General features: G+C 46.1%; 2 protein-coding genes across 10 annotated transcripts in view; one reads left to right on the top strand and one right to left on the bottom strand.

Annotated features, from left to right (window-relative positions):
* Positions 1-16,565, top strand: part of LOC115087867 — a 38,445-nt gene extending 21,880 nt beyond the window's left edge. For 2 of the 9 annotated variants that reach the window (XM_029595538.1, XM_029595540.1), the window contains 3 exons: positions 3,368-3,446; positions 3,758-3,827; positions 7,319-9,014. In XM_029595538.1, the coding sequence (XP_029451398.1) occupies positions 7,476-8,711 (1,236 nt within the window). In that variant the 5' untranslated portion in view covers positions 3,368-3,446; positions 3,758-3,827; positions 7,319-7,475 and the 3' untranslated portion in view covers positions 8,712-9,014. The other 7 variants (XM_029595542.1, XM_029595545.1, XR_003855636.1 and 4 more) reach the window with 6 other exon arrangements.
* Positions 468-2,970, bottom strand: TPBG (trophoblast glycoprotein). Its single transcript, XM_029595546.1, is given in 5 exon segments — positions 468-1,398; positions 1,401-1,575; positions 1,577-1,741; positions 1,743-2,383; positions 2,860-2,970. Coding segments are annotated over 4 exon segments (1,200 nt in total). The 5' UTR covers positions 2,160-2,383; positions 2,860-2,970; the 3' UTR covers positions 468-955.
* Positions 16,566-17,518: the final 953 nt, after the last annotated feature.

Genomic DNA, 17,518 nt, shown 5'->3' with positions numbered 1-17,518 from the left:
AGGAACAGCCAGTAACAGCAGCATACCAAAAAGTGTTTCCAAATAGTGATTTTCCCTGTGCCAAATACATGGAAGAAATGAATGCCACAGTTGTCATTATTCACTTAATTACACCAACAGTATAAATCTACTCCCCAGTTTGAATGATGCATTCTGAGTGAATTTTTTTTTTCCATTCCAGATATTAGTGCTTCTTCTGTTACAACCATGATTCTTATTTTTCAAGATGCTAAAGTCTTAACAGTAAGGTCTCAACACAACTGCAATTTTTGACATAGCCTTTATTGATTCTTTTCAACAGGTGTACTCTAATATATGCAGCTTATTTAAAAACCAAAATGTTTTCATGTAAACTGCATAGCAAATTTGTACAAAAAAGTGCAAGAACCTTGTTGCTTAAGGTCATCATTCCCACCCCACTCCCCACCCTCACAAATTTAAAAAAAAAAAAAAAAAAAAAAGTGTGCATGCTCACTTTTTGCTCCTAGGACTTCTCCTGTACAGTGGACGTTTTGCTGGAGCTGTCTCTTAAGTCTGCTGGTTAGTCAATGCATTTTAGTGTCTCCATACTGACATAAAAAGATAGTACCAAGCAAAACATCTTGGGTATGAGGCATCTGCTATCAGAATTGGCATGTTAGATACAGTAGAGGAGTATGGCAGCATAGGCAGAAAATGAGTCCTGTTCCATCAGATTTTACTATTCGAGGTGCCTGTCCCAAGCCAAAAAATAAAATATATCGATACAAGAGGCCCAGTTTCTATGTACAAACATGCACCAAGTCAAGGTTTATGAAAACAGCAAAGAACTTGTACATCACATGAAGACATAATCCCCCATCTGGACCAAGTCAAAAGTGGGTCCTGTAGGAGAAGGAGAGTGGAGCAAGCGCTGGGGTTAAAGCTCTGGCTAGAATGTGTTCATGCATAGCTCTTGCGCATGGCCCGGTGCGGGTCACACCTCGGAGTTGGAGCTCACGTGAGTCAGCCGGGGGTCGGCCGTGATCTCGTAGCGGTAGTGATAGCCCTCCATGTGGTCCCTGCAGGCGTCGCGGATGTTGTGCATCCACTTCTTGATGCCCTTCCTGTTCAGATACAAAACCAGCAGGAAAATGACCCCGATGAGGGCCAGCACGATGCCCAGGAAGACGTAGGAAGTCTGCAGGCCGCTCAGGTCGTCGGGATCGGGGCAGAGGAGCAGCGAGTCGGGCAGGTCGAGCAGCGGCCGGCCCCGCAGGCTCTCGGGCTCCCAGCAGAGCAGCTGCTCGGGGCCGGCCAGGGCGCGGCTGCCGTTCTCCTCCCGCAGCCAGGCGAGCAGCTCCCGCAGGCGGCAGTCGCAGAGCCAGCTGTCGTTGGCCAGGCGGAGACGGTCGAGCCGCTGGGGCTGCAGGTCCGCAGGGTGGCGAGCTGCAGGCGCCGCAGGGGGTTGCGGCTCAGGTCCAGGCTCTGCAGGAGGGGCAGGGGGCGGAAGAGGCCGGCGCGCAGCCCCGCCAGCGCGTTGTCGCTCAGGTCCAGGTGGCGCAGGGCGGGCAGCTCGCGCAGGGAGTCATCGGGCAGCTCGCGGAGGCGGTTTGCCGGCCAGCGCCAGGCGCCGTTGAGGTTGCCCAGCCCCGCCCCCAGGCGCGAGAGCAGGCTTGGCGTTGAGCAGGCACTCGCTCAGGTCGGAGCTCGGAGAGCGGGCTGGAGGCGCCGAAGGCGGCGGGGGCCCGAGCTGGGCCAGGCGGGGTTTGCGGCTGAGGTCGAAGCCGGCGGAGGGCGGGCAGGTGGGCGAAGGCCCCGGGCTCCACGCGCCGCACGCCGCCGCCGCTCAGGTTCAGGCTGGCCAGCTCGCGCAGGGCGGCGGCGGGCGGGAAGGCGCCGGCGGGCAGCAGCTCCAGGCGGTTGCCGGCCAGCGAGAGGCTCCGCACGTAGGGCGGCAGACCCCGCGGCACCGCCGTCAGGTTGCCGTTCACGCACTTCACCGTCCGCGCCGCCTCCGAGCACTCGCAGGCTTGCGGGCAGGCGGGAGGGGAAGAAGAAGGGGCAGGCGGCGGCGGCTCGGGCTGAGGGCAGGAGGAGCCCGGCAGGTGCACCGCTAGCAGCAGCCACAGAGTCCCCGCCGCCATCCCGCCGCCGGGAGACCAGAGCCGCCGCCACCCGGCCTGGGACTCGGGGAACATGTCAGCCCGAGCCGCTCACCGACTCCGCGGGCAGCCGCCGCCACCGCCCCTCCACCGCGCTAGGCTGGCGAGCTGAGGAACAAAACTTTCTTCTCTCGAAGATCGCGGCGGGAGAGGGCGGGAGCCGGCGGCCAGGGCGGAGGAGAGGACCTCAGCGCCAGCGGGCTCCGGGGCGGGAGGCTCTTCTCATCGCGCGCTCCTTTCCCAGTCACGGAGCCAAGGACCTGCCAGGGGAACACAAACAAGAGAGCCCAGTGAGAAGCAGGAGTTAGTCAGCCCCCCCCCCCCCGAGCGTGCAACTCCCACCCCCTGCAGCGGCCACTCCCTCCCGTCCCCCAAACTCCCTGCCCCGGGGACACTCGAAACCCCTCCCATCCCCCATACTCCCAGACCCGGGGACACTCGAAACCTCTCCTCTGACCGGTGCGGTGAGGGAACCCCCTTGCCCAAGAACAAAAGGAGCTTAACACGAAAAAAAGAAACTCACCACCTGCCCCGCTGGCTTTCTCTTTCCGTACTCCCCAAACAAGTCTACGTCTGACACTAACTTAAGCCGCGAAAAGTAGCCGGTTATAACCAACACCGTAAAAGCCCGCCCTCCCGGCTGTCACTCTGCGCGCGCGCGCCGCCTCGCGCCTTAGTCCGGTCCCCCCGCTGGGCACTGTCATTGGAGAGCGGAGGAGCCTACGGAACCCCTTACATCACCCCCGCCGCGGCCGACGTCTCGCGCTGTCTGTGCCAAGGAGCCGGAGATCTCCCTCTTGGCGCTCGCGGTCCCCGGCGGCGCTGCCGCTTCGCTTTAGCTGTGTGGGGGAGGTCTTTGGAGTCAGGATCGCCCCCAGTGCTCCGTGGTCGGGGGATGGGGCACGTGTTGCCATTAGTCAGGCAGACGGAGGTTGAGGCGTGTGGAGTTTGTCCAAACTTTGGGATGTTGTCAGTATAGGGGGAAGGGAGAGAGAGAGGCGGAAAACACGGGAATGATAGAGTTACAAAGCATGGGAATAGACTTTAGGGGTTTATACAGTGGATGTAATTAGTAATAATTCTTCGCTTGTTAGGGAATACAACGGGAGGGAGGGCGATGTGTTGAAGAAAATGATTTGTGTTTTACAACGCTGATTGCTGTTTCTTTTATACGCCTTAATTTTATTTTACCATTATTAACGCGATTACAGACTTTTTTCTTTCTCTTCTTTTAACCACTGTAGCGAGCCTAAAGGATCGCCACAAAGAGGAATGGGTCAATTGTATGAAGGGTAACGGAGTTAGTGAGGGTGTTTACCCCATGTGAGAGATTTTCATTTTTCATTTCATTTATTATTCTTAATATTCTGCTTGTTAAGCATGTTATTCAAGCGGTGGTACAACTGAAAAATACATAAAATCCAATATAAAATGTGTTATTATAATACTAATACACAAGTAATTAAATTAAACAAAATAACATTATGCAGCCTAAACAAACCTAAATTCTAAAACAAAACAAATAACAAATAAATTCTGTATTATGTATGTTTATTAACAACAAAATTATAATAATCTATATGGCTGTTTTTACAAGCTGAGTAACACCTCTATGCTAACTGCTTTTTCCATAGGTCTTCACTGCCCTCCTAAAGTTTAGATAATTTGAAACAGAACAGATGTCAAATGGAAGAAAATTCAAAGGTGAGGGTGCCCGATAAGTAAAAGTGATTTCTCTGGTAGAGTCCAACCGGATTACTGAAAGATGGTGGAACAAAAAGAAGCCCTGCTTGAGATGAACGTAAAGAACAAGAAGGAATGTAAGGCACTAACAGTTTAAATAGATAAAGATGAAAGCCAGCTGAAAAAGTGCAAAAGACAATACTTGGGATTTTTAATCTGATTCTGCAACTGACTGAGAGCTAGTGTACCTGCTTCAGAGCTGGTGAAATATATTTTTGAAGGCCAAAGATCAGTCTAGCAGCTGTGTTCTGCAACAGCTGCAGACACTTCAGCTGTCCATTTGGAACACTTAATAACAATGAATTACAGTAATCCAGTTTTGAAATGACAAAGACGTGTACTAAAGTTTTTAGGTCTTTTACTTCTAGTAATGACCACATTTCTCTAATATACCTCAATGAACAAAATTATTTTGAATTGTAGTTGAAATAAAGCTAGACATAGTCAGGGCTGAATCTAACTGGACACCTAGTGAAGTCACTACTGGTTTTAAAGAAATGGGAGTTCCCAACATCATCGGATACATGTCTGGAGCAATTGATCTAATATTAAATTAGATTGCTTCTTATTTAGAAGGATTCACATGTAAGCCAGTTAGCAACCCTGTCCAAACAATTATTGAAATGAGACAGGTCTATATGACCTTTCACATTAAAGAATGTGGTGATTTGTGCATCATCAGCATAGAACGAGGGAGCTCAGAGATGTGCTGGTGGGTCTGGTGTATGACCTGTTCAATAGATCCCTGGAAACGGGAGTGGTCCCTAGTGATTGAGAAGAGCGGTGGTGGTCCTGCTTCTCAAGAGTGGCAGCAGAGAGGAGGCTGGAAACTACAGGCCGGTTAGCCTCACCTCAGTGGTGGGAAAAGTAATAGAGATTCTGCTGAAGGAAAGGATAGCAAACAATCTACAGTCAGGAGGATTGCTGGATACGAGGCAGCACGGATTCACCAGAGGAAGGTCCTGTCAGACAAATCTGATTGATTTTTTTGATTCGGTGACTAAAGAATTGGATCGAGGAAGAGCGCTCAGTGTGATTTACTTGGATTTCAGCAAAGCTTTTGATACGGTCCTGCATAGGAGGCTTGTGAATAAAATGAAAGCTAGGGAGTGAATGCCAAAGTGGTAGCGTGGATTACAAACTGGTTAACGGATAGAAGACACTGTGTGATGGTAAATTGAACCTACTCTGAAGGAGGAACGTGTTAAGCAGAGTGCCGCAAGGATCAGTGCTGAGACCAGTCCTGTTCAACATCTTTGTGAGCAACATTGCGGAAGGGATAGAAGGTAACCTTTGTCTTTTTGTGGATGATACTAAGATCTGGAACAGAGTGGACACATTGGAAGAAGTAGAGAGAATGAGACATGATTTAAGGAAGTTTGAACAGTGGTTGAAGATATGGCAGTTGGGATTCAATGCCAAAAAGTGCAGAGTCATGCATCTGGGGTGTGGTAATACAGAAGAACTGTATGTGATGGGGGCTGAAGGGCTGCTGTGCATGGAGTAAGAGAGTGAACTTGGGGTCTAGCGATCTGAAGACGGCGAAGCAATGTGACAAGGCAATAGCTAAAGCCAGAAGAATGCTGGGCCACATAGAGAGGAATGACCAGTAAGAAAAAGAAGGTGATAATTAGAGATGTGATTTGGCCCGCCGCAGGAAATTTCGTTTAACCACGGTTTGGGCCGATTTTTTTCCACCACCCCAAAAGTTTAATTAACTACAAACCCCCCCCCCCACAAGACTTGCAGAAAGTCCCTGGTGGTCCAGCGTGGGTCCCGGGAGCGATCTCCCACTCTCGGGCTGTCGGCTGCCAGTAATTAAAATGGCGCCGGTGGCCCTTTGCCCTTACCATGTGACAGGGGCTATCGGTGCCATTGGCCGGCCTCTGTCACATGGTAAGAGCAATGGACGGCCGGCGTGTTCTTACCTCCTGCACTGCTCTCCTGCCCTCCCCAGGGCTGCTTGTGGCTCGGGCCAGCTTTCATCACCATGTTCCCCGGGACTTCTCATGGCAGCCTGGACGCTGCCACTACCCTCCTCGACTTCGGGTCTTCCTAGGCATGCGCACGCACCACCGGGCCCTCCTTTGAAGCCTTATCGGTGGGAACCTGATGTGTTTTCCATGAGGAGTTAGCAATCTGTAATGAAACCGCTATCTGATGGGAGGAGCAATCAGATAGGAGTTAGCAATCTGTAGTATTTAGGAGAGTTGTGGGTGGATCCTTGGACCAGTGGCAGATGACCATGCCCCTGGGGAAGACCCTGAGAGGGCCCACTGGTCAGGCTCAGAGTATGGAGACAGACACACACTAGTTCTTTTATTAGACAGTATACTGAACCACCAGAGGTGGCAGTAGTGAGCTGGAATGCCCGGCTGGGCTGCAGTCCCTCAGAAGCTGGAACAGCGATCCCTGGAGGCTGAGCTGTAGAGAAACTGAAATATAGTGAGTAGGCAGGGTAAGCAGAGTTCATGTACCGAACCTGATGGTAACACTCACACAATGTCTCATAGAAGCCCAGGAGCTGGAATGTATGGGCCCTCGAGGAGTGAGTACCTGGTTCCAGGGAAAGCTCTGAGAGAGCGATGGTAACTCACTGATGTAGTTGGCAGTGATGACTTCCAGGCAGAAGAGAGTACCGAGTAAGTCCGGGAACAAGGGCCCTCGAGGAGCGAGTACCGGTTCCAGACTGCAATCTACAAAGTAAGAGAGAGAGCGAGGCCCCCGAGAAGCGGTTACCCCTAGTTAGTCCGAGGAGGCAGAGTAGCTTAGGTAGAAAAACCCCTTGCTAACTCACAGGAACCAAAATGGCGCCGGCGCTACCTTTGCCCTGTCATATGGTAAGGGCAAAGGGCCACCGGCGCCATTTCTCTTAATGCAGCCGTGGCCCGAAAGTGGGAGATCGCTCCGGGACCCCCCCCCCCCCCCCCCCCACTGGACCCCAGGTAATTTAAAACATTTTGGGGGGGTTCAGGAGGGTGGGGGATTTCTTTTAAAGGGTCGGGGTGGGTTTTAGGGTTGTTTTGGTGTGCCGGTTTTCCCGCCCTCCCCCCTCCCCCGATTTACGATTTTTGACGATAAATCGGGGGAATTGTTATTGTGTTGCGGCTCTAACGATTTTTGACGATTTAAAATATATCTGACGATTGTTTTAAATCGTCAAAAAACGATTCACCTAATAATACCAATATAATGAGCTAAAGCATCTTGAAGGAATTCCCCAATCCTACTGCAAGGAATGTCCTCAGCATACATTAAGAATATCAAATGAATGAATTCAAGAATAGCACCCAAAGGTTGTGAATAAACATTAAAAAGTGTCGAACCCTGAGAGACTCCACAATCACTTAAGACCTAGTGAGATAAACTTCCATTCCAATTTACTCAATATTGTCTATCCTGAGAAAAGGATACAAATCAGTCCTGTACTTTTCCTCCAAAACTTAATGCAGGGCTGCATAAAGAGAGAAATAACCAGTAAGAAAATGGAAGTGGTGGGAGACCAAGATGGCCGCCGCTCAATGAGGACGTGAAAGCAGCAGCTCCCGACTTGTCGTTGGTTTCTTGCTTTTCTGTGTAATTTCCTTGGACTTTCTTTGCCTGAATAACATGCCGCACACAAAAAGAAAAGCTAAAGTAAGAGAAGGTTTACCTACTATTGAAGATAATCGACAGCCGAGCATAGTTGCAGCTTTTACTAAGACGCCATCGAGGAACCCCGGGGGAGGAGTCGCTGGAGCCGGTAATGAGCAGCTGCCAGGCTCCCAGACTTTAGAAACAACTTTGAGCCCGGGGGCTCCAACAACGCCCGAACCTCCTGCGGGTGGAGAGTTATTCCTATTTCAAGAACTACATACCCCTAACTTGCAGAGAAGAGCAGACGACAATTCTGCTTCTTCGGAGAGCCCGGTATCACCGAGCTCCAGCAAGTTAGGAGAGGAAACCGCACGCCGCACAGACCAACGAGAAGAAGGCGCAGCAGCAGAGGTAGGAAGTGAGAATGGATCGTTACTGCTTACTTGCTCTACTCCCACATTAGCTCCTTCCTTGGCTGAAATCAGGAATATTCTGTTTTCAGTGCAGAAATCTATAAATGCACTAATTATGTCAGTACAAGAAGCAATATTGAAGTCTCAGAAAATGGAGGAGCAGAATGAAAAATTAGCAAAACGTATAACCCTGATGGAGGGTAAAGTAGACAATATGGCTAAAATTCAAGTGAATTTGATAACATCGGAGAAAATGCAAGAGAGTAAAATGGAACTGCTTGAAAACCAGATAAAAAGAGCTAATCTGAGAATATTAAATTTCCCGAAGACCAGGATGATGACAGCGAAAGATTTATTCTCAAGTTATTTGATAAACATTTTGAAATACTCCCAAGATAATCTACCATTACTATCGAGGATTTATTATCTGCCTCAACGTACTTTAATGGATAAGAGGAATAATCAAGATGTGAATCAACCAGTTGAAGATGCAAATCTGGATTTAAATCTTACTGAATTTCTAGAAAAATCTTTTGAATCTGAAATAAAAACTAGAGCGACACTTCTGATTCAATTTGCAAGTGTAATTGATAGAGATAAAGTGCTAAGATCATATTTTAGATTTCAGAAACTGAAATTCTATGGTTTTACAATCCAGATTTTCCCAGATATTGCAAAAAGTTCTCAATTGAAAAGAAAAAAGTTTCTTGCAATGAGGGAGGAAGCTATAGAGTGTGGAGCAAAGTATTTTTTACGTTTTCCATGTAGATGTATAGTAAATTTCAGAGAGACAAAGTATGTTTTCAATGAACCTGAGCAATTATGTGTGTATTTAGATTCCTATTCTCAATCCTAGAGAAACTCTGAATAGTAGTTGGAAAAAAAAATGTGTATGGTGTCACTCTTTGTTCGGTTAAATTTGGCATTCAATTGACATAAATATTTCTTAGGTGTATTGCTCTAGTTTCCCCTTGGTCTCCCCATAGATTTCTTTGGGATTTATTCAATATGATTACAGATATATGGTAGAATATTTCTTTGTATTCTTTTGAATATTGACATAACTGTCTGAAAAATTTCTTATTGTGTATCTTTATCTATAAGATTCATATTGTAATTTTGTTTTCCTGTAATAATGAAAAAATTCAATAAAATATAAATTAAAAAAAAAAAAAGAAAATGGAGGTGGTGATGCCCTTGTACAGGTCCTTGGTAAGGCCTCACCTGGAGTATTGTGTTCAGTTCTGGAGCCCTTATCTCAAAAGGGATAGAGACAGGATGGAGGTGGTTCAGAGAAGGGCCACCAAAATGGTGTGGGATCAGTATCAGAAAACCTATGAGGAGAGCCATATCCCTAGGAAGTCCCAAACTGTGGAATACCCTCCCAACCGAACTGAGAACACAACAAAATTTAAAAACCTTCAAAAAAGAACTAAAAACTTGGATGTTCACCAAAGCCTACCAAAACACCCAATGACTCTTATGTTATAATTTCCCTCCCTACTGGTCCATATAAACATGTAGAACCAATGCAAGCACGTACCGTGTTTCCCCGAAAATAAGACATCCCCCAAAAATAAGACCTAGTAGAGATTTTGCCGAATTCTTAAATATAAGACCTCCCCCGAAAGTAAGCCATCCCTTGTAAACAGGGGCGGATTGACCTATCGGGGGATCGGGCTTTCCCCGGTGGGCCAGTCAATCCTGTGACGTCATTTTTTTATTTTTTTGTTTTTTTTTAATAAAGTTTCCAAAGTATTAGGGGCAGACGCGAGCAGTGGTATCCGGAGGGGAGCCGATGCGCCCAGGCGCAAGGAGGCTCATGCGGCCGCTGAGCCTCCTTGCCCGAAGAAAAAGATCGCGTTCAAACGCGCTGATGCTCTTCCTCCTTCCTGCCTGTGCGGCCCGGAAGTAAACGTTGCTGGAGCCGCGTGGGCAGGAAGGAGAAAAAGCATCAGCGCGTGCAGAAGAGGAGCCGCCACGGGCTGCTGCGAATCCCAAGTCGCAGCGGCCCAAGAAGAGGAAGAGGCCCGGTAGCAGGGCCGAGGAAGAGGCCCGAGAAGTTCAGGGCCGCTGCAGAGCCCATCCTGCGGCGACCCGCAAAGAGGAGACCCAGAGGTGAGAGAGAGGCTGAGGGTCTGTAGAGGGTGTGTGTGTGAGATGAGTTGAGAGATTGTGTGTGGGAGTGAGGATCTGAATGCAGAGGCAGCATGTGAGAGCCTCTGTGTGTGTGAGAGAGACAGCGTGTGACGGTGAGAGTCTATGCTTGAGCAAGACAGCATGTGGGAGTGAGAGAGAGCCTATGTGTGTGAGAGACAGCATGTGCCAGTGAGAGACTGTGTGTATGAATGATTGTATGAGAGACAGCATGTGACAGTGAGAGCCTGTGTGTGTGTGAGAGAGAGAAATGCATGTGAGAATGAGAACCTGACTGTGTTTGAGGGAAGAAGACGGAGGGAAAAGAAATACGGAAGAAAAAAGGACAATATAAAAGGAATTGGCAAAAAAATAAGAAAGGGAAGGTGGAAAAAAAAAAGCCTGTGACCAACCGATTAGAAAACTAACATCAGCCAGCAAAGGTAAAAAAAAAAAATTACTTTTTAGTGATTGGCACATGTAATCTTTGGTAATGTGCAAGAGTAGCACTTTCTCTATGCGGATCTCACAATGTACGAGATCAGCATGGAGAAAGTGGAAGCCCATGGGGCCTGCACAGAGGAGGCAGCAGAATGGGCTTCAGTGTCAGTAGCAGCAATCGGTGCCTCCCCAATAGCCATGTGGCAGCAGTGACAGTGGCAGCAAGACTACTGACATCTGGGGATGGTGGCAGTACCAGTCGGGGGACCCCTTCCAAGCAGTGTGCAGAGGTTCAAAAGCAGCAGAGTCAGCCCAAGCTGACTACCATGAATGCTGCACACTCTTACCTCTCTCTGAGAGCACACTGGTGGGACATGGCTGACGCAGGGGCAGCCAGCAGCTCTATTAGACATCCCCTGAAAATAAGGCCTAGTGCATCTTTGGTAGCAAAAATTAATATAAGACACTGTCTTATTTTCGGGGAAACAGGGTAATATAACATGTACAGTTTGACAACTGACCTACGTTTATAACGCCTTCAATAACTATGTTTAACAATCACATGAATCTTTGAACACTTTGTTAAACATCGAAACTTTGTAAACCGTTGCGATGGCAAAACCGAACGACAGTATATAAAACCCAATAAATAAATGTATACCCTGAAAGAGAGGAGGCCCAGGGGTGATATGATACAGACCTTCAGATACCTAAAAGGTTTTAATGATGTGCAAATGTCAAACCTTTCCCATTGGAAAGAAATTAGTAGAACTAGGGGCAACAAAATGAAACTCTAAGGTGGACGCCTCAGAACCAACGTCAGAAAATATTTTTTCATGGAGAGGGTAGTGGATGCCTGGAATGCCCTTCCGGAGGAGTTGATGAAAATCAAAATAGTGAAAGAATTCAAAAGGGCATGAGATAAATACTGTGGATCCCTAAAGGTTAAAGGATGGAAATGAAAAAAAGGAGTGCATGGAGGGACTTGATGCATTACTCCATCATTGCTCTCTGCTTCAGTGGCAGGGGGAAAAGGGGAACTGGATTCATTGAAGAATGTGTGTATGTTAAAAGTAAATTGAGCAAACCATGAAATATTTATTGCTCTATGAGAAACAGTTTGAGAAATTAACAGGGTAATATTAAAACCTTGAAAATTAGCGAAAGGACCGTATCTTTTTTTCCAAGGACAAACAAGATGGCAATCCTCACATGGGGTGACATCATCAAATGGAGCCTGGCATGGAACTTTGATTTTGAAGCTTCTAGAAACTTTGAGTGTGCCCTTTTGGGCTGTCCAATCCCAATCACCACTCTGCCTTCCAGGCAGGGCCCCTCAGTCTCATTTTTTCTGCAGAGCCTGCAAATTGCTGTTCTCTCTCCCTCAAAGCTACTGTAGAGGACTGGATTGAGAACTACTACACTGAGGGATCCACATTTAATGGCATTTAGCCAGATAACTTGAGAGTTATCCAGCTAAATTCTGACTTTTGAATATTTCCACCTTTTATCCAGCTAAAGTTTAGATGGATAGTTCATTATCCAACTAGAATTAAGCCAGATAATAGGTGGGAGAGAGAAAAAGGGAAAAAAAAATGGATTAAGTGCGTAGCTTGCTGGGCAGACTCGATGGGCCATTTGGTCTTCTTCTGCCGTCATTTCTATGTTTCTCTGTTTCTATGTAATATAGAGGCGTTTCATGGCAGAGTTACGTTGCCTGGGTAAGTTATCCGGCTAACTCCAATATTCAGAGTTAGCTGAATAACTTATCCAACTAACTCTTGTAACTTAGAGTAGTCCTAAAGTTAGACAAATAAACTTATCTGGTTAACTTTAAGATAGTTTGGTATATTCAGTGGTGTGGCTGTGCCTCTGAATATCCCACCAAACTTAGCTGTATAAATTTATCTGGCTAACATTGCTGGCTGGACAGTGTCTAAAAATAGACCCCTCCCCCAACCCCCACCCCAAGTGTCTATTTCAGTGGCTCTCAATCCAGGCCTCGGGATATAGCCAGCCAGTTAAGTTTTCAGGATATCCACAGTGAATATGCATGAGAAAGATAAGAATATAGGACTTGCCATACTGGCTCAGACCAAAGATCTGTTCTTAGGGTCCCTTCTGGAATAAGTTAGCAAAACAAAGGACAGAAGACAGAGGGCTTCTGCTTTTAGGAAATCTAATTAAAAATACCTCACCCTAAAATGGTGCCTAGTGGTGAAAAAGGCTAAGGAAACACCATCGGAGTCTCCCATATGGGGAGTAAAATCCAACCCACTGTTTAGTAAAGCTCTCTGAACTTCCCCAGCAAGTTAGTACATTCCTTCCGGGAAGGAAACCAGGGGTTCCTTAGAACATGAAGCAACAAGATTCTAAAAAGGAAGCCACACTAAATTACACACCTCATGGACACATAAATACATAAGTAATCTGAAAGAATAAGTGTAACCATGCCTTACTTCAAAACAACATGTGAGCAAGCAAACAACTACAAGCAGGGATTCTGAGAGTAGAGGTGGCAGATAGACGCCATACGAAACAGGTTAGTTAATTTTACTTGGTAGGATTTTCTCATTTCCTTCAGAGGTACCAAAAGCTGAAGGATAGCCAGGAAACATCGTATCACCAAAGCTGTCATCTCTGTTATTACTTCTGCCATTGTCTAGGCAGATATCCTGATCAACCACAAGGAACTGGTTAAGTGTGAAAGAGATCTACAGATCAACTCTCCCAGGAAATTAGGTGGAAGAACTGAAAGAGAAGGTGGAAAGGCTGGGAAACATCCAGAACAATGAAAGACTACACATCGATTAAAATGTATACTGACTTCTCTAGCAGAGGGGAAGGTGAAACTGGACCACAAGATGACAGCTGGACCCAGATTACCACAGACACTAGACCATACATCCTAAAAACAATTTCTCTCAATCTGAAGAAATGGACAAAAGCACTGGAAATGGAGAAACCATCCCAGGAAAAGGAAGAAATAGAACTCATAAATCTCAAGGCTGTAAGCTTAGCAACTACCGAGCCTAAGAAGTGAAGGGTAGTGATGATTGATGACTCCCTTCTGAGGGATATGGAGACATCCATCTCCTAACCAGACATATCCTAGGAGGTATGTTCTCTGCTGGTGCCAAAATCACAGATATTATCAAAATTGTGAAGCCTACTGACTATTATTCAGTGCTGCTTATCCATATTGGCACAGGATGATACTGCTAGGTACTACATGGAGCATATCAAAAGTGACTTCATGGCACTGTGAGAGTGAAGCAGATAGGTGCACAGGTGGTATTCTCAGTTCTCTCAATCAATGGTAAAGTATCTGGAAAGGAAGCTCACATTCTGGAAATGATTGAATGGCTGCATAGATGGTGTCAATGAGAGTATTTTGGTTTTTTACATCATGTGATGATGTTCCAAGGCTTGCTGAGCAGATATGGGGTTTCACAAATTGAAGAAAAGGTGCAGTGTCTTACAAAACAGACTAGCAAACTTACCGAGGATGGCTTTAAATTTGATATCATTGGGGACGGGTAGACAAAGCCGAAAGGTAAATGAAAGCACTCAGATCCCTGCTCTCTCCCCAATCCCAGAGTACCTACTTCTTCACCACTTCCCCCTCAATCCCTATTTAATCTCTGAGCTCCTACTCTCCTTCTAATCTCAGAGCACTTAAAAGGAATGACTCTAGAGATATGGCCCGGTCCAGCTTAACCTTATACAGCAGAGAATCCTGGTCCTGGGAGAGAGTCCCTAGGAAAGGGATATAACTAGCCAGACCTAGAAGGGAAGAGAAAAGACCTAGAGAAGGCCCAGATTGAGAAGCTGTAAAGAAAGAGCATCCTCCTGAGCAGAAACCTTCTCCCACTGTTTTGGCTGAGGCTGGTGGGATGTTAAAGGTTGCTTCGTTGCATAGTCCTTTCGATGGAACCTCACAGGGTATACCTTACTCTTCCCTACAGGGTCTCCTGCACAGGAGTCTCCCAGGGGCAGGGAGGGGAAGCAGGGAGAAACTTAGGGTAACATTCCTGAGGGAGGATGTTACCTGGAGTACCTTGGAAATGAACAATTCCTGACGAACAAGTTTAACAAGTTTATTTTTACCAAAAAGAAAAGAATTAGAAGTAGTCTTGAGGTAACCAATACAAATATTCAAGCTCTTTAGTATGTACCTTTGGAATAATACTTCAAAAACTGTTGTTAACTATAGACAGTTAGGCAACAATTAGATATTGTAAATACTTTGCAAATTTTCTTTTACAGTAGCAGTTCAAAAGCAATATTAACAATTATTTTCTTTTGTTTCCAGGAAACTTCTGCTTGATTCAACTTTTATTCTTTTAGTGTTTAATCTTCAGACCTGTATCATAAGAAATTAAGTCTTTGTGGGTACTTTTTCTCTTTCTAGGTTTTTCTAAAAACCAAGAGCCCCTCTTATGGTAAGTATCCTCTTTATTTTCTTATTGTCTTTTGTGTTTGCTGTTCACATTCAATGTTGTCTGTCCCTTTGTTTTGAGCTCAATTAGATTCTGCTGGTTTGCTAGTCTGTCCAGACCTAAGGTGTGATTTTTTTTTATAGATATATGAAAACACTTATCTGGGACTCAAGCTCAGTCCATTGTGATGCAATCTCTGATGCAATCCTCTCTGGCACAGCAACCGCCTCCTCCAGGCGATGGGCACTGAGGTCGCTAGCATCCGGCCTTTCTCCATCACTGTTCACCTCCAGAGGGGGTACCTACTACCTGACTATACCAACTCATAAACAAAGATTATCTCCCTGGCACTGATTTATCTTCCACAAGCTAAAAGTCTTTTTGCTGCGAGTGTCCGGTGCTTGGCGAAACTGTTTTGTCTAGCTAAAGAAAATAAATTATCATCAGGAAATCCCTGTCTTTAATTTCAGGGGAACAGCAGTTACTTTTCACACAAAAAAATCCCTCTTCCCTCTAATTAGAACAGGCAAAAAAAAATTACCATGTTCCTGATCTGTTGCTACTACTATTAACTACTCTGTCACTCCTATTCTTTACCTTCAGGGACAGGAGTCTCTCTGGGATCTGGAATCAAAACTTATTTTTTTCTTTTCTTTCTGTCTTTCAAATCTCCCAGAGACATGCAGTAACTCAGGCTGGCTCCACCACAAATGCTTTTGGGTCTTGACACTGCTGAAGACCAGCACTTTTTGCCTCCTACTTTATGCTCAATTCCCCACATGGAAACTCTCTTTCTCCCAGAGCAAATCCTGGCTCCACTGATGTCACCATAAAATAGTGTCACTTTTAAAAATCTTTACTTTCCCTGGAACTGCCACTCTCAGCCTGCCTAGAGACAGGGAAGATGTGTCAGCCACGTCTGTTTAATTTTACTTATATTTTAAAATAGTTGTACTGTCTCAAAAACAAGGTTCCAGGGGCCATCCATTTTACTGTTAGTGATCCTACACTAGGCAAAAGCCATGAGGCTAGCCCTCATGCTTTTGAACTGTAAAAGGCACAAACAGGGTGCCTGCAGGAAAACCTGGACTGGATTTCTTCTTAGACTGGAGTCCCAGCACAGAGACTCCCTGATCACATAAACATACCAACCCAACCTTGCACAAGTGATGGGGGATAGCACTGGCCACACCAACACTCAACCTCATCAAACAATTATTTTTAAACAGTTTTCCTGGGAGTTACATGGACTTGCTTATCGGGATCCACTTTTCTCTCCAGGACCCTCTCTCAAACAGCTGGGCGGCAGAGGCTATCCCAGCATCCCTTGCTGCAGCCTCTATCACTCTCAGGGAGGATGCTGTGGGAGCTTGTCACTGCTGCAGGAGCTTGGTAAGTGCCCTCTGCTGCTTGTCTTTGCTGGTGGACTGTAGTGGTACGCTGGGCTATTAGTAGCGTTTTGAACTGAACACCAACCTTTTTTGCAACACCTTTCAGCCTACTTTTTTTTTTGCAATTTTCTTTTATAAAAAAAAATCAAACACATTGAACTCTGGTCTTTTGTATTTTGGGATTTTTTTGTTTTTGTTTTTGATTATGTTAGTTGTGCTGTGATGTCATGTGATTTTGGGGATGCATACCATGACAGTTCTGTGTTGGTCTTGTTTTTAATGTTGTTTGCATTGTATTAATTGAGGAAAAGGTAGTGTTGAGCAGTTCCTTAAGTGTACATTAAGGTTTGTTACATGGAAACTAAATGGTATAGTATTTAAATATAGATGATCTAATAAATATTTAATAAAGATTTGTCTGATTGAACTGTGGGATTTGTGAGCCATTTTGAATACTGTTCTACATCATTGTCTGTGTTTTTGTTCTCTGACTGCTCACAGTGCCTATCCACACTATATCATCCATACCATATCACCTAGTCCTTATTATTAAACCCAAACTTCTTGAGTCCCTGCTCTCCCCCAAACTACACCCAATCCAAGTCCCCGCTTTCCCACCCAGCTCCAGCTCTCCTGCTCACACTTCAAATCTCCTTTCTCTTTTTCACCCAATATCTGAGTCCCCATTTTTTTCTCTTAAACTCCAGATCCCCACCCCTAAATCTCACCCAGTTAGATTCTCTCTTTCCTACCCATCAACCCAAACCCTGAATTTTCACTGTCCCCTGGAGCCTCACCCCCCAAATCCGTGAGTTCTCATTTTTCTCACATCCTCAGTGTTCCCAAGAGTCCCCACTTCTCTCCTTCCCCAAATCTCTGAGATCCCATTCTCCTCTGGAGTTCCCATTCTCTCCCCCCCTTTCCTGATTTTGCACTCATCGCCACCTTCAGTGTTCCAGTGCTGGTAGTGAGTGCATGGAACATTGCAGCTCCTCTTGCTGTTGCATTGCTCCTCCCCCTCCCGCATGGTTCAATGATCTTCTGTTTGACCCATGTGACACTTTGTATCTATGGAGCCCCACATGGTTGAAACTGAAAGTCATTGAACTGTGCAGGGGGAGGAGGGGAGAGGAGCAGCACTGGTAGCTAGATGAGCTGTAGCATTACAAGCATTGATTGCCAGTGCTAGGCTACAGAAGATAAGGGGACAGATTAGCAGGAGCAGGTCTTGGGGTCTTGCAATTCTTCTCTTC

Source organism: Rhinatrema bivittatum, chromosome 3 (genome assembly GCF_901001135.1).
Source record: "Rhinatrema bivittatum chromosome 3, aRhiBiv1.1, whole genome shotgun sequence".
NCBI lineage: Eukaryota > Metazoa > Chordata > Amphibia > Gymnophiona > Rhinatrematidae > Rhinatrema > Rhinatrema bivittatum.
The sequence above is the reverse complement of the archived record's forward strand: the minus strand, read 5'-3'. Positions and strand labels throughout refer to the sequence as shown.